The 15,484-nt window shown below is 35.1% G+C and overlaps 1 protein-coding gene across 6 annotated transcripts in view; it reads right to left on the reverse strand.

Moving 5' to 3' along the window:
* The window catches only part of LOC127881674 (uncharacterized), a 47,829-nt gene that overhangs the window by 22,919 nt on the left and 9,426 nt on the right, over positions 1 to 15,484 (reverse strand). For 2 of the 6 annotated variants that reach the window (XM_052429778.1, XM_052429777.1), the window contains exons 3-5: positions 8,317 to 8,776; positions 7,326 to 7,434; positions 4,750 to 6,382 (exon numbers count right to left, since the gene is read on the reverse strand). The exons of 3 other annotated variants lie outside the window; for them this stretch is intronic. In XM_052429778.1, coding sequence (XP_052285738.1) covers positions 6,002 to 6,382; positions 7,326 to 7,434; positions 8,317 to 8,660 — 834 coding nt within the window. In that variant the 5' untranslated portion in view covers positions 8,661 to 8,776 and the 3' untranslated portion in view covers positions 4,750 to 6,001. Of the gene's footprint in view, positions 1 to 4,749; positions 6,383 to 7,325; positions 7,435 to 8,316; positions 8,779 to 15,484 lie in introns of those variants that run through there. One more of the 6 variants, XM_052429779.1, reaches the window with a different exon arrangement.

The following is a 15,484-nucleotide window of genomic DNA, read 5'->3' on the forward strand; positions in this document are numbered from 1 at the left end:
ATTATTATTATTTCCTTATTTGTACACATGCTATTCTTGTTGACCAATGTTAACCTTCATCTTTATTGTATTGCTAACATACCTTACATACAAAAATCCATTCAACTCAGGGCCCTCAATCTATCAAATCTGCCGCCGAATTTCGGCTGCAGTCCCCCACCTGAAAAGTATATTTTTTCCCCCAAAAAAACTGGGTTTTTTTCCCCTCAGAAAATGTAAAAAAAAAATCAAAAAAAATCGCTGATTTATAGTTGCAAATTGACTTCAATATATCACGGCCCGTTATATCGCTTTGTCCAATATAGGCTAACAAAAATGCAGTCTTGTTTCCGGTTACCCAACCGACCCTGTTTTTTAACCGCCGACTCAAACGTTTTTTCTGTTATGAAATCCGCATCCGAATTTAATGTCCGAAATTTACGCAACTGCGGAAAGCGTCTGAATCGTTCAGAACTGTTATTTTTGTTAATGTTTTGTTCCATTTACATTTATTCTAATCAATAAATGCTTTATTCAAATGCAGTCTTTAGTTTTCATAGAATATTTATTTGTACAGTAATTTACAGATAAAGACAAAAGCTTTCCTGTTACAAAATCCGCGTCCGAATTTTATGTCCGAAATTTACGCAACTGCAGAAAGCGTCTGAATCGTTCAGAACTGTTATTTTTGTTAATGTTTTGTTTCATTTACATTTATTCTAGTCAATAATGCTTTATTCAAAATGCAGTCTTTAGTTTTCAAAGAATATTTATTTGTACAATAATTTACAGATAAAGACAATCTGGATCAAACATCTTCTTGTTAAGAACTATATCTGAAAGTTAGTACTATGTCGTCATGCATTTCACACTGCTGATACCTTAAAATAATGACGATACCTGAAAATAATGACATTCTCGTTGAGTTAAATATTCAATTAAGTGTTGTGGTAAGAAAAAAAGCCTACCTACTGACCCACATTTAAATTCGATTACTGTTATATAGATTGAGTTAAAGTCCACTCTTTTGTCCTATAGATAGTCCCATATATAGAAATATATGTTTATAACAGTAAAACACAGTTGTAAAACGTATTGTTTTTATATAAAAATTCCCCCATTTACAAAAAGATTCCCCCCTCCTAAGGGCTGCGGACCCCTTCCCCTAAAGTAGTGTGAGGGACGCTGCTGAACTGTTAAAGCGAGATTATACGATTTTGTCAAATATTTAAGAATTTATATAAAATGTGTAAACACTTATTATATATATTTTTCAACATAAATTAAATAAAATATGAGACAAACATGAGTCAAAAAATGCGAAATAAGCCAGATTATTCATTCTGAAATCGAAAATGTCTGTACAGTCGAATTTGCCAGCATGTATATCATGCATGCAATAAGTGAATCTCAATTGAGTTTAATGGTTCATTTAAAATTCCTGCAACGATAATATATTCATACGACACAGGAACACTAACTGTGATCCTAATAAAAAGACGAATGCTTCTGTCATTGTAGGAAAATATGTACGAAATATCTTCGTCACAATCGGCTCGGGCGCTAATTTGTCTTTACTGCATTTTATGAAATTCGTCTTCAATGTATAAATTTTCTTGCCTATTTTGTGTTATTGCAACATATTTTATCAATATATTACAATTTAACACATATAAAAAATCGTATAATATCGCTAATTCTAACGGCTTTCGTGACTCCCCCCTATACCAGAATGCACCACAGGAAATACTTTTCTAGTATTGTATTGTTCCATACTATCGATGAGATAAATAAATTATTTTTCTGTCGTATTCTGATTTTAACGAAATATGCACTTTATGAAACTATATTTTGACATATTAGTGGTTTTATAGCCCTGTTTATGAAGTTGGGATATAAAATACCACCATTTGTTTATCCGTTTATCGCTTTTCACTCGATAATTTGTATCTAAATTCTTAATAAGTGGTGACCGCCTATAGAGGCTTATTGCCTATGGGGATTTACTCATTAAACGTGTACGTGAATAAAAATCGACAACAGGGAATTGTTTATGCATAGTAACTTGATCATGATTTAAACTTCCTTCTATATACCCGTGAACGTGAATTTAAAATTTGACAATTGTGTACGGGAAAGGCGTGAGCATACTGATAAAAATTCGATCAGAGATGGTGAAAATTTTACATATATTTAATATATTAGTCAGTTGGAAGCTTTGTACATTAGAAGAATCTGACTCGCTGTAATACCGTGTTATTATAAATACATAAGTACCGTGTTATTATATATACGTAAAACTAGCGTCTGTACCATAAAGTCGTGTTTGTTTGTCGATGGATGCGTGTGTTGGCGGTCAAAAAGACGGGCAGGCATGCAAGCGGGCTTTTTTAAGTTAACTTTTTTTCACAGCATATCATTTGATAAATTTATCGATAATTATTTTCATAGTTCTTCTAGCACTGTTATTGTGTTTAAAACTGCAAATTAACAAATAAAAAAGCGTTTAGGCCTTACATTTCCATTTTCAAATATGGTGAACATTAGTGACACTTTAATGCGAGTGTTAACTGCAAAGTAACGCATGCTTAGCTTCGAATGTGTCGTAAAATCATAGAGTAGCGAATGACTAAAAAAACGTTTCTGTTTTTGTATGGCCGAATCATTTCCCCTTACCTGGCCTATTAAATTAAATGCGCCCATTAATATCTTTAATTCATATGGCATCTCCACACAAATTAACTGGTTTTTTTATATAAAATCCTAAGCGTATTTTATTTTCTATCTGTATGTTGTTTGAAACAATAAACAAGAGTTTTTAAGACTGTCAATGTGTAAATAGTTGCAATTACAAGTTGCGTTTATGAAGTACAAATGAAAAATATAATATGTCATGTCGAGATGTTTTTGCAGGGCATTTCAATGATGAGCAGTCCAACGACCACATTCAAAGTAACTATGCTGTGTGTTTGTGATGTTGTGCTGTGTGTATTTGACGATATGCAGTGTTTTTGCGATAGTCTGCGTGTTTGTCATGGTATGATGTGTGAATGACGTACTATATCCTGTGGGATATTATGCCATTTTCATTCGCTATGATGTTAGATTGGGTAATTTTCATTTGGAATACTCGGTTCTTGTCAAATATCTCATGGTAACGTCATGCGTATGTCCGTCCGTCCGTATTTCCGTCTGTCTTATTGTAGATAAAATATGATTATATCGCATACGAGAATATGCAATATTTGTTTGGGACAGTTTTGACAACATGAATAAATTAAGTATAATTGGTATTGAGCATGCAGACATTAAACCAGTGCATAACTGTATGCCTTTACATTGGACGAAGCAGAAGACAACAGTCGTCAGCGTTTTTTTATTTACTTGATGCATGTAGAAATAAAAAAAACGTGAACCACGTTAAAACAAATGTACTCGCTATATTCGTCACATTTTTGTTAGCTTTTAGCACATAGTTTGCGAATAAATGTTGCGAACATGTAGTTTTGTTCGCAAACTTCGGCAAACTGAATTCAAATTCTTAACCTTTGCATGAGACTAACCTTGTTACCACTCTAGAAACCACATTTATGACTCAACGTGGATGAAACAAGGTCAGAATGTTTATTTTTACAATAAATAGGCACTGTTGGAGTGCAAAAACATGTTTGCAATAACTAGGTAACAATGTTAAACCTGAGATAAACCTTGCTATGTGAGTCTAATTTATGAATCAATCAGAATTAAACATGTGTCAGGTTGTTAATAATATCTAGAAACAAATTGAATCTGTGTCATGTGCGTAAAATCACTACGCCACCAGTTGTTATCCAAGTGCAGTTACAACTTAAGAAGCCACATTTATGTCTCAATTTTGATGAAACATTTTCAAAATGTGTACATTGACAATATCATGACCATGTTTTAACATTGTTCATGCATGATTAAAAAATATGCCACCAGGTCAATCTCCAGGTAATGTGTACAGTTAACGATTCATTGTCAACTTGGTTCTCTTGTCACATTGGCATTGTGTGTAAGCAATCCATGTACAAATGTAATATATTTTAAACAGCCCTTCTTTCTGGTCAATTATGACCAATATGTTAAAACATAGGTATGATTTAGTGTTCATATTTTAGCCACATTGTTACCAAAGTATCTGATTAATTAAGTTCATAAATTACTTACAATTAGGGATATATATGTTTTAAATTTTTCTGTTGTTCAAACATCAATACCTAAGTAATTCGTGTGTTCAGTGTATGTACATGCTATTGATTCAGATAATTGCCTTTGAAGCAAAAACTCATTGTTCGTCGTATGCAGTGACACTACATAGCATTTTCATGAGAGTGCCATTCAATACTAAATTATGTATATGAGCACTGATCAAAATTATGTACCCACAAATTTACACGAATTCTTATAAATGCACAATGCCTGTCAACAAATTTGATTCTTGTCCTTAATGAAGCAATAAAACCATTCGTAGGGAAATCTTTGTAAAACACGAACAATATAACCGGTTGAAGTATAGTGAAATTGCTAGTATTAATAAATGTAACACCAATTGAGCATACTGGTAGGTCATTTTGCATTGACGCCGGAATGTTACCGTCATACAATAATGATTGGGTACATTATACTGGTTTAGTATTACAGATCTTTGTTCATATTATATATTCAAGAACTTATTTTAAAACTGTATGTGATGAATAATTTTCTGAATACGCGATCACGCAGCTGCAAAATTTATTGACAAAATACTGACTTCCGCTGTTTTTATTCAACCATAAAGATCCACAAAAACATATACATTTTATATAGATATACCATATTATAACACGCTTCTAATTCTTTTTTATTTAGTACATCAATTACACATATTTGTGTATCTTGAACATGTGTTATAAAGCTTTTAAATCGTTTTCATTTGCTCTTTTGTTTGAATTACTAAAAGCACTACGTTATTTTGGTGAAATAACGTTGCAAAAAATTATCGTTTACAAATTGACTTCCGCGTGTTTTTATTGACCCATAAAGATCCTCAAGATTAATATAATGATTCACATGTTATTCAATGTTACATTTTGTTCTCTATTAAGTACAATTATTTTATTAAACATAGAATGATCCCATAGATGAATAAAAATCTGACCGGACACATGGGATTTCCCGCCGTCTAGTCAGGTTATTACCCACAGCACAATCTGCATAAATCAATCTGCATAAATCCGTTTTATGAACACGGAAGTATATGACATACAAATATACAGTATATCGATGCGAAATGATTAGCTTGGGCTTATCAAATCACATGTTGTATATATACCTTTTATATAATGACCTTTACCATGACGACGTTCGCATATAACGGTGGAACTGTCATCGAAAAGACATACATATGCACCAAATATTACCAAATAAAACATTGCACATTATTAATAGATATAACAATACTACAATAAATGCACAAGAATCTCAATACTTCAAGTCCAGTCATAACTCAGGCGAACCAGGAGCCACTATATCCGTTCGCTTTGCTGTGATTTATGATTTTGTTATGAACAAATATCAAAGCACTTATATACATACTTTGCCACAGTCTTGTCAATGGAAATAACCAATTTTGTTAAGTTTTACACGCCTGGCAATTTATATTATTTGTATAGACATTGTATGTTTACACTATCGTAAACAAAAGCACAAAATGTACGTTTCCCGCACATAATCCCATCTGTGATCAAATATATTGCAACAACAACCTTCAAGGTTCGTTAATGCATAATTTACAAAATTTCGCAATATTTTCAAATATTTTTTTAATGAATCACTTATTTTAGTAATCGTGTATGACGGCTATTTTATTCCATCTTTTACGCACACTGTTCAACAGCTGTTTGGTTAATATCTATGTTTCTGATATGAGAAAAAATGATTTGTAGAAATTCAGAAACACCAGCCTATCTACTTGGCAAGGCAATATATAATATGGTACTTTAATTTATATTTGAACACGTTACTTTTCTAACACATAGTAGTCCGGTGCATCTCCTTTCGTGTTGCTTGTATCGAAATCACTAGTTTGTGTGACGTATTCAACGTTCGGCCGATGCATATTTGATGGACCAGCTTCATTAACAGCTTCGTTGATAGCCCGTTGCATATTTGAAGGGCGATCATATTCTCGTGATGACCTTCTAAGAGTTGATGTGTATCCATCCTGGTCCATTCCTAGATCGTTACTATTTAATTTGAAAGCGGAATTGTCGTACTCGACGGATTCGTGAACCGACGGAGAAATACCAGAACTACTTGAAGTAACGTCAGATGTGAGAGTTCTATTAGATTGAAGGGTTGAAGGATTGCCAAATGGACCAGAGTTGTAACTAGGATCATCCTGCAAGAAAATTGATTGATCACTGAAGGTGATTCCTTAGAAAACAGATGCAAAAAGAAAACAAAACAAAACATTTGTACGTTTTGTTATAAAATGATCTTAAACATGTATTTTGATAAATCGCTCAATAGATAATGGATATTTGTTGAATTTGGTAATTCATGATTGATCAGAAAAAAAAAATATTTCACGAACGACACAGTGAATTCAAAATAAATGATCTACTGAAAAACAACAATTTTCATTTTTGTTTATGCTTTTTCTCCCGCTCATTTACATTAGAAAAAAAATAAACGGAGAATGGAACTTTAATAATGATGACATGACTGTATTGACTAAATTTTATAAAACGATTTTCTTTTTTGATTAACGCTGATTGACAAATCGATTTTTTTATTTTAAACAATGATATTTCCCTATAAGGCATAAAAAGCATTTTATAAAAAATATTGCACACATAATGTAATTGATACATGTGTACGAAATTGACATTTGAATGAATTCTAATTAACTTAACGTTGATTGAATCCGTTAATAAGATCAAATATGTTTTTTATTGATTCAACAAAATAAAGCAACAAAATAATATATAGCGATATAGTTTTAAAATAAAATCTCGTTAAAAACCATTATAATGTTTATGCCTTTTGCTTTGTTTTGTTGTAGTGTGTTTATTGTATTGGCAATACTCCACGTGGAATGCGGATAGTACATTTTTATTCTGCTTATTATCAGTATTCTTATATTGACTAGAAACCACATAATTATAATAGAATTTAAATATTTCAATAGATCACTGTTACATTCAACGCAGATTATTTCACGCATGTACTATTAGCTTAAACACACAGACCATTTTATCAGCATTATTTGCATATATGTGCTTTTCAACTTTCAAATGATGAATATACTTTCAAAAATTCAAAATTGTGTGTTACCGTACCAAGGTATCTGGAATAGTATCTGCTGGTATCGTATGGTACGGGTCGTCTGCATTACCGTTTTCAAAGTATTCAACATTCATCACAGTTTTTGTCCGCTTATGTTTCGCTCTGGATGAAAACAGAAGTTAGTAGGATGATTTATACAGTTTTATTACGTCAAGGCATTGGTTAAGTGAGAAGCTGTATAACCAATAAATAAAAGCACTTTGGCATTACAAATAGGACAATATAACATCTAACAGACACGCCTATCTGTTTATCTGTGTACTCTCAAGATTGTTTGAACGATTTGAGAAAATAATTAAATTCTATTATCGTTTATAAACAGACTTGGGGCCACTTACTTACATTTAACAAACAAATAACCTATCATTGATAGAGGACCAGTATAAAACGACTACATATTAACATTCTTAAACTACATCAAAGTGTCATTTTGTACTCAAAAATAATAATTAATTTCAATACGGAGGCAGCTAAATAAAGTCAATAAGCGTTAGACATTGGAAACCTAAAAAGTAGAGAATAACACAGAACATTGAAACATCAACAACAATACATTAACTCTTAAATTGTGTATGCACATTATTGATGAGACTAAGTATAAGTTAAACATGCAAAATTTGATAAGAATTACAATGCAATTAAATATTCAGCATGATAACTAATGGGTTTATAACAAGCATCATTGGAAATAATTACACGTGGTTGTATAGCCTATATGAGTAACAGCGGGCCCCTACTGAACATTACTCCGAATTGACCAGTCGCCAGCTGTCAATCAAACTCACGAAATAATCAATCAGATTTCGTTTATTGCGGCCACATGGTCCGACAAACAAAGACTGCCGGAGTAATGGATAAAGCGTTTTATGAAAACACAACTTAGTGGGCGGAGCGATCTCGTATTTTGCGACTGGTCAATTATCGAACAACAATATTGGAAAAGCAGCGGTTCTATCTGGTTTATACATACAAGCGGATACTTACTCTTCTTTTTGTTTCCTTTGTCTCCATCGACGTACGAACAGCAACAGCAATATTGCGAAGACCGCAATGGCGATACCCGCCACGATGAGTCCTATTACCATTCCCGCATTGGTCTTTGATCCTTCTACAGTCGATTGTTCCGTAGTGGTAGTGGTGGTCGTAGAAACGATCTCTGTGTTCGTACAAAGGGCTCTTAGCTCCGCTAGACGTTCTGTTGTTGTATTACATCTATGCCATGGTGTTTTTTCACAGTAATTTCCAGTTTTGAAAAAAACGTCATCCTTTCTAATGCAGTTCATCTCTGGATCAAACGCGGTCCCGGAGGAGCATGATTGTTTGTTCATCGCATACGACTGTGAGCACTGATAATATGATGTACAATTACATGGGTCTATTCGGAATTGGTTGAGTTCTGTTGCGTTATTGCATCGTCCAAGGTCAAAGTCTTTCTCGCACAAACCTATTAAAGAAAAAATAATTACATACCGTTATATATTAATAATATTTAGTACAAAAGTACCTAGATATTACATAAATAAAGACATACAGTCATTGTATCTACTAATACAAACTGTAGTGTTATTATTTGCTATGTTTATAGATATATTTTTTTAAAGATGGAAAAAAATAAGCCGTGTCAAAATTAAACTTTCTAAAAGTGCTCGTCATTGTTCGCGTGGTACAATTGTCAAAGATTAGCCTGGTGACGCAGCTGTTTACTTCTTTTGTTATAGTGTTGGCAATATATTATCATGACAAAGTCTGAGTGCCTCGTCATAATAAGGTTGATGAATAAATACACATCATTAGTTAATTAATTCGTAATAAGGTTTAAACTGAAGCAATTTTAGTGTTTATACGGTTTGAATTTTAAAAAATGACCTGGGTCCGTATTCACCAAATAATTCTTAGACTTAAGTCTAAGAATAAAGAAAATTCTTTAAATAAGAATATTCAAGAATTTCTTTAATCTTGAGTCAAACTTGGCATTAACCACTTCTATCTACATTATTAACCTTGTAGAACATTTTGTTAATGGCATAATCATCAGTGGTAGTCTGTATATATTCAAACGCTGGACGCATTTTTCTTGGTTCTAAGTCTATTCTTTGCTCTTAAAGGGGCCTTTTCACCGATTTTGGCATGTTTTGAAGTTTGTCATTAAATGCTTTTAATATTGATAAATGTGAACATAAAATTTTAAAAGCTCCAGTAAAAAATCTGAAATAAAATTTAAAAAAGGAAAAAAAGTAGCCCGTAGCCGGGCTCGAACCAGTGACCCCCGGAATCCTGAAGTAAAAACGCATTAGCCAACTGAGCTATCCTGCCAAGCATACATAAGATGCGTATTTTATACGTTATATAAGCAATCTTCGTAGTTTCACAAATTTAAACGACAACAACAGAACTCTCCAAATTATTCAATCGTTTCGCGTTGCAACGCTTTATAATTTTTAGGTTTTTAAATCGTCAAAAGATGCATATAATGGCTATATAAGACCATGGCAAATGTTCAGTAATACTGTTTCCTCACAAATATCATAACTAAACCGAAAATGTGCGAATCTGAAAAAACTTTTTTTCAATTTTGTCAATTTACCAAACCGTGAAAAGATCCCTTTAAGTCTAAGAATGGGTTGGTGAATACGGGCCCTGGTGAACTCGTGACGGCAATTCACCAGATTTATAACTCGACCTAAACACTGTCATAATTAATGTCCATTCACTTTAAATTCAAGTTTTAACAAGATAGAATCTCAAGCTGACATTTGATCTGGTAACCAAATATTTGGCACTAATTTATTCAAATCCAAACTTGGGCTAGATATTGTAATACAGACGCAATTACAAAGCTGTGACATAATCTAATTATAGATGTAACTTCGAACGACGAAACAGTTTTTCTAAGATTTGACTTAATGACCTAGCTTTCGCCCCCCCCCCCCCCCCCCCACTTGACCCAAATACGAACTGAGTCTTTTCATAAAGTCGAGATAAGTATTCCGAAGAAAAAAATAAGACTGAGATGACATGTTAACCTTGTAGCGCCGTTAAATGTCGCATCGCCGTTATATGTCGCAGGCTACGAGATTTGTCGCAACGTTGACGATAAATGTCGCAAGGAACGATAAATGTCGCAAATCCTACTGACGATATATGTCGCAACTTTAACGATAAATGTCGCAAAAATTTCAACAGCCGATATATGTCGCAACATTAACGATAAATGTCGCACACCTTTGTAAGTCATGTTAAAATGAAAAGTTGAAGTAAAAATGACTAAAACTTTCAGGTTAGATCTAGATTAATCGACGAGGCTTATTTGGGCCGACTTCCACCAGAATGGTCAGTTTTTAGTTAGTATTGTCCGAAATGGTCAGTTGTGGTCAGTATTGTCCATAATTGTCAGCTGCGGTGAAGATCGACCGAAGCGGTCATATTTATTCATTTTCGACCAAAAACGTTAAGCTGTAGTCAAAAATTACAAAATCCTTGTTTTAAATTGGTCGGAAATCGGAAAAGCGAGGGGCCCGTAAGTTTTTGCTTTGGGTTTAAGGCCGTTTCGACAAGTTTGGTTATTTAAGGTCAGTCTGACAGAAACCGTCTGGGTAGAACAACATGTGATAGCCTCGGTATTTCTGCTGGAGACTGACAGCTTTGCCATCTTTGAATCAGCGATAGAAGGCGAATATTCTTGGATAGAATCATCGATCCAGGATCACACCGAGACCTCTGGTCCCAACCTCTGTGCTCAGATCTTTGGGTTATTATGGGGCCGGCAAAGGAAAATGCCTTTCTATGAAAACTGCCAGGAATTACGAGTTCTCTTCTTAAACGGGTGGTCGTTCGGGTGCAGCTGCGCAATGCATCAGATACTAAACCCATAATCAAATTATCGCCGAATACAGCTGCCTGTACTCTGTGAACGGCTTTACACCCAACGTCGGTAATCAGGCTCAAATGACAAGGACTCCGTGTCGGTCGTAATTACCAGTTAACTGAACATGCTATCCGATTTTCCTACCTATATTTGAAGAAAGGCTTGCTATGGGTCTGTGTCCATTCAATATTCTTGTACGGCGATAAGATAAGTTCAGTAGCTGAAAAAAGTCTCTTAAGCGACACATACATTACAGTTGTCATTGACAAAAATAAGTACAAACGACAATTCTTCATATAAATCGGAATATATTTATGTCATTTTTCTTAATTCCATTTATGTTAATTTCACCAGATTATTTTCCAATATTCACAGTTGTGAAACAAATGTCGTTTTGGTGTTCCCATAAACATTTTGAATAATTCAGCATGATAGAGGACGTGAATTCGATGGGAAAGTAAAACGGTTGTTGAAAGTTCTCAATATAAAGAATATCAAAAGTCGCCATTATCACCCTCAAAGTCAGGGGAAAGTTGAAAGGATGCATTAAACATTGAAGTCAAAGATTGCATACGATTTGACGCATGCGAATAGCTTTGGTATAAACTGGGCAAAACAGCTACCAGAGTATCAACGTTTACTAAACAATGGCCCAAATGAATGTCTAGCATGAAAGTCACCGCATGAACTTTACTATGGAAGGGATCCTTATAATGACAATTCAAAGCTTAATCGCAAACTGCTAATAAAGAAACTAAGAGATGCCGCAAAAGTCGCAACACTACAGTGTAATAGGCGAAACGACAGAGCTCAAGAGAAGGCAAACAAAACACCGATTTATAATATTGGAGACTCAGTGCTGTTACGCTATAAGAAAAAAAGGTATTTTAAATAGGAGAATATGGGCAGTAGATGGGGTGATACAGAAGCGATCTATGAAAACAAACATGTACAAAATTAAACATCGTGTCCCCGAATCTGCTCGAGCAGGACAATCTGCCCGTTCGGAAGAAAATGGTACCACGTAAGCAACCTCACACAATATACGTGTACATCAACTGGTGCATCAAACAAGAAACGGTTGCATCGAAAACAGTATTGCATAACTACAACAAAATCGTCTCAGCTTGAAAACTTGAGATCGGAATTCGGAATACCCGTCGTAATGGATCCTATTGGGAACGGAAACTGACAGTTTGCAGCTGTTTCATATCACCTACGCCAGTATGGAATACATAGGTCGGAACAAACGCTTAGACAAGACGTAATAAACTTTTTGAGGCAAACACCCGTACTTGGTAACAGGATTTGTGGAGCAAACTGGTGGAACTCAATACTTGAGCAACCACGAAATTATTTGTCGCGGATGTCTACAGAATATAAATACGGTGACCAAATAACATTGCAAGCAATGTCGCAGCTGTATAATATGCAGATTTTAATAGTGTCGACTAGGAATAGTGCCACTACATTGATTAGTCCGGATGGGAGATCATGACTGTCAAGCCGTTAGGCCGGGTTTCCATGCATCCGTGTCCGCGCTCCGCGTCCGCGTTCCGTGTCCGCGTTCCGTATACGGACACGGAGTATCGTTTCCATGCATCCGCTTATTATTTTAGCCTTTCCGTGTAAAAAAACTCATTCCAAACGTGTTTGAAATATATACTGTGTCTTTTGAAAAGCGATTATAGAGTGTACAATATGCAGACGATATATATTCGCATATTACTATTCTCACTTACCTGAAACGCCATCAATTGACATTTCGTTGGCTATGCTTTTCCAGATGTTTGATGCAATTTCTTTGTCTTTGTATTCTTGTATACGTTGGTTGTATATTTAGGGTGATCCCTTGCTAAATTTATTATTTTTTTTCACTAAAATCTATGCTTGAAAGTCGGCCTTTCATGTTGACTGAGTCCGCGTACCGTGAAAAATCGCTCACTGAGCGATTTTTCACGGACGCAATACGCGGACGAAAAATGCGGACACCTACGAGCGATGATGATCTGAACGTCGGCGGTGATAACCTGACGGCTGGCGGTGATGACCTGAGCGCTGGCGAAGGTGACATGAACACTGGCGATTATGACCTGAGCGCTGGCGGTGATGACCTGTACGCTGACATTACGCGATTGAGAGAAATGGTACAGTTTTAAAGGAACCGAAAACACGTTCAACAAAACCGCCATGCGAACTTGCCGCGTGAGATTTGGTCTATAATTGTTGATATTGTTCTAAAACTAAGCCCTTTGTCAAGATACTCCCTTCAACGGGTAAATGGGGTGTTTAGAGATTTAGTAGGTAAGACACCGCCTCCGCGGTTGTATCTATGCCCTAGTCGGTTCGGTGACGTTACCGTATCGCCCATCAGTGTTCGAAAGATAATCGCAATATCTGGCTCTGGCAGTGGACTGGTCCAGGTCATTCGTCAACTTATAAAGCATTCCTCGTGGGTAAATGCATGGCTATTTCTGCGTTTAGCTACTTCACCCTAGGAAACCCGATGTCATGTGAGCAGCGTAAGACCAATCGAGCAGCGCGGTGTATGTTCGAATGAACTTACATAGGGTAAGTAAATTGGAAAAATTAAAATATTTCAAAGTCCAATTTGAAACAACTGTGAATTAACATTGATGACAAAGGTATTGGCCTACATGTAGAAAAAATCCTGACAAATATTCTTAAAATAATGAGCGAAATGTGGCTCCTTGAAGTAGAAGATCGGGCAAAATGGGCCATGTTCAGGCATTTAGGGGAGAAAAACTGCTTTAATTTGCAAGCCCTTACAATAATTAAAGGATTTATACAAACATATACATGTCTGCCATAACCTCTCAGCAGGGTTTCTCCAGAAAACTTTTTATTGTGGAGAAATGTGCTTTTTTAATGACCATGTTGGGAAAACATGGATACCAAATGGAGAAGACTGGGCCACCTTATGTGAGCAGCGACTTTATAATTCTTTTTCGTGACAAAAAAACTAATTTCCAGCCATTCCAGCCACCTTCATATCTTGAATCATATTTTATCACATGCTTTACCTTGTTTTCAATGTAATACAGACATTACGTATTTTTCACATTGCACATTTGTAATACAACATTTTAAGCGTTTTCATTGGCTACAGAATCAATAACTAACCAATCGCATGGCTTTAATTGGTGAAATGACGTTGTCAACATGAACTGACGTCACGATAGTAAACAACTTTTAGATCTATCAGCATTTGTTTGGTCAATTAAGATGTATTTTATTTAGTTTAAAAGCATGTGATAAAAACGATATACTGTACCTATCCAAAAACTTTTATATTCACGAAAGTAAAGGAAATAACTAACAGAAGGCTAAGTTTACTGATAAACGGGGATGAGGTATTTTTCACTAGATTGATTAGATTTTCACTCTGCAGCGAGCCTAGTGAATCGGCGACATAGAATACCGCTGCCTATATGTTAAGCATTAATTGAAGGCATCGATATTGACAAAATAAAAAGAACATATTATTCTTCAGTCAGTTCATCAGTATGCCAGTACAAACTCCGGCATATGCCAGTGCGTCTGCAACATAGTAATACATTAACTAAGATAATGATACATGTACTACAGTCATGTAACTAACACACAATATTCAATACAATTTTATCGTAATTTGTGTTGCAGTAATAATGTAACAGTTTTATCATATCTTACAATATTTGGCCAATCTTGATAACAGCAGTCCATTTAGAACAGGGAAATCAAAAACTGGCTACTCGAGCCAAGAATTATAAGAATTGATTGGGTCAATATTGACCACAACTGACCATTTCCGACAATACTGACCGCAACTGACAATTATGGAAAATACTGACCACAATTGACCATTTCGGACAATACTAACTAAAAACTGACCATTCTGGTGGAAGTCGGCTCAAAGAACCTCGTCAGGAATTCTAAATCTAACCTTAAAGTTTTAGTCATTTTACTTCAAGTTTTCGTTTTTAACATGACTTACAAAGGTGTGCGACATTTATCGTTAATATTGCGACATATATCGGCAGTTGAAATTTTTGCGACATTTATCGTTAAAGTTGCGACATATATCGTCAGTAGGATTTGCGACATTTATCGTTCCTTGCGACATTTATCGTCAACGTTGCGACAAATCTCGTAGCCTGCGACATATAACGGCGATGCGACATTTAACGGCGCTACAAACCTCTTGAGTGGTAACTTGCTGAACGCTACCACTGCACACTATACGACACACGACGTCTGATATAGCCTGAACAGAATAGCTCACCT

This window comes from Dreissena polymorpha, chromosome 5 (assembly GCF_020536995.1).
Source record: "Dreissena polymorpha isolate Duluth1 chromosome 5, UMN_Dpol_1.0, whole genome shotgun sequence".
Lineage (NCBI taxonomy): Eukaryota > Metazoa > Mollusca > Bivalvia > Myida > Dreissenidae > Dreissena > Dreissena polymorpha.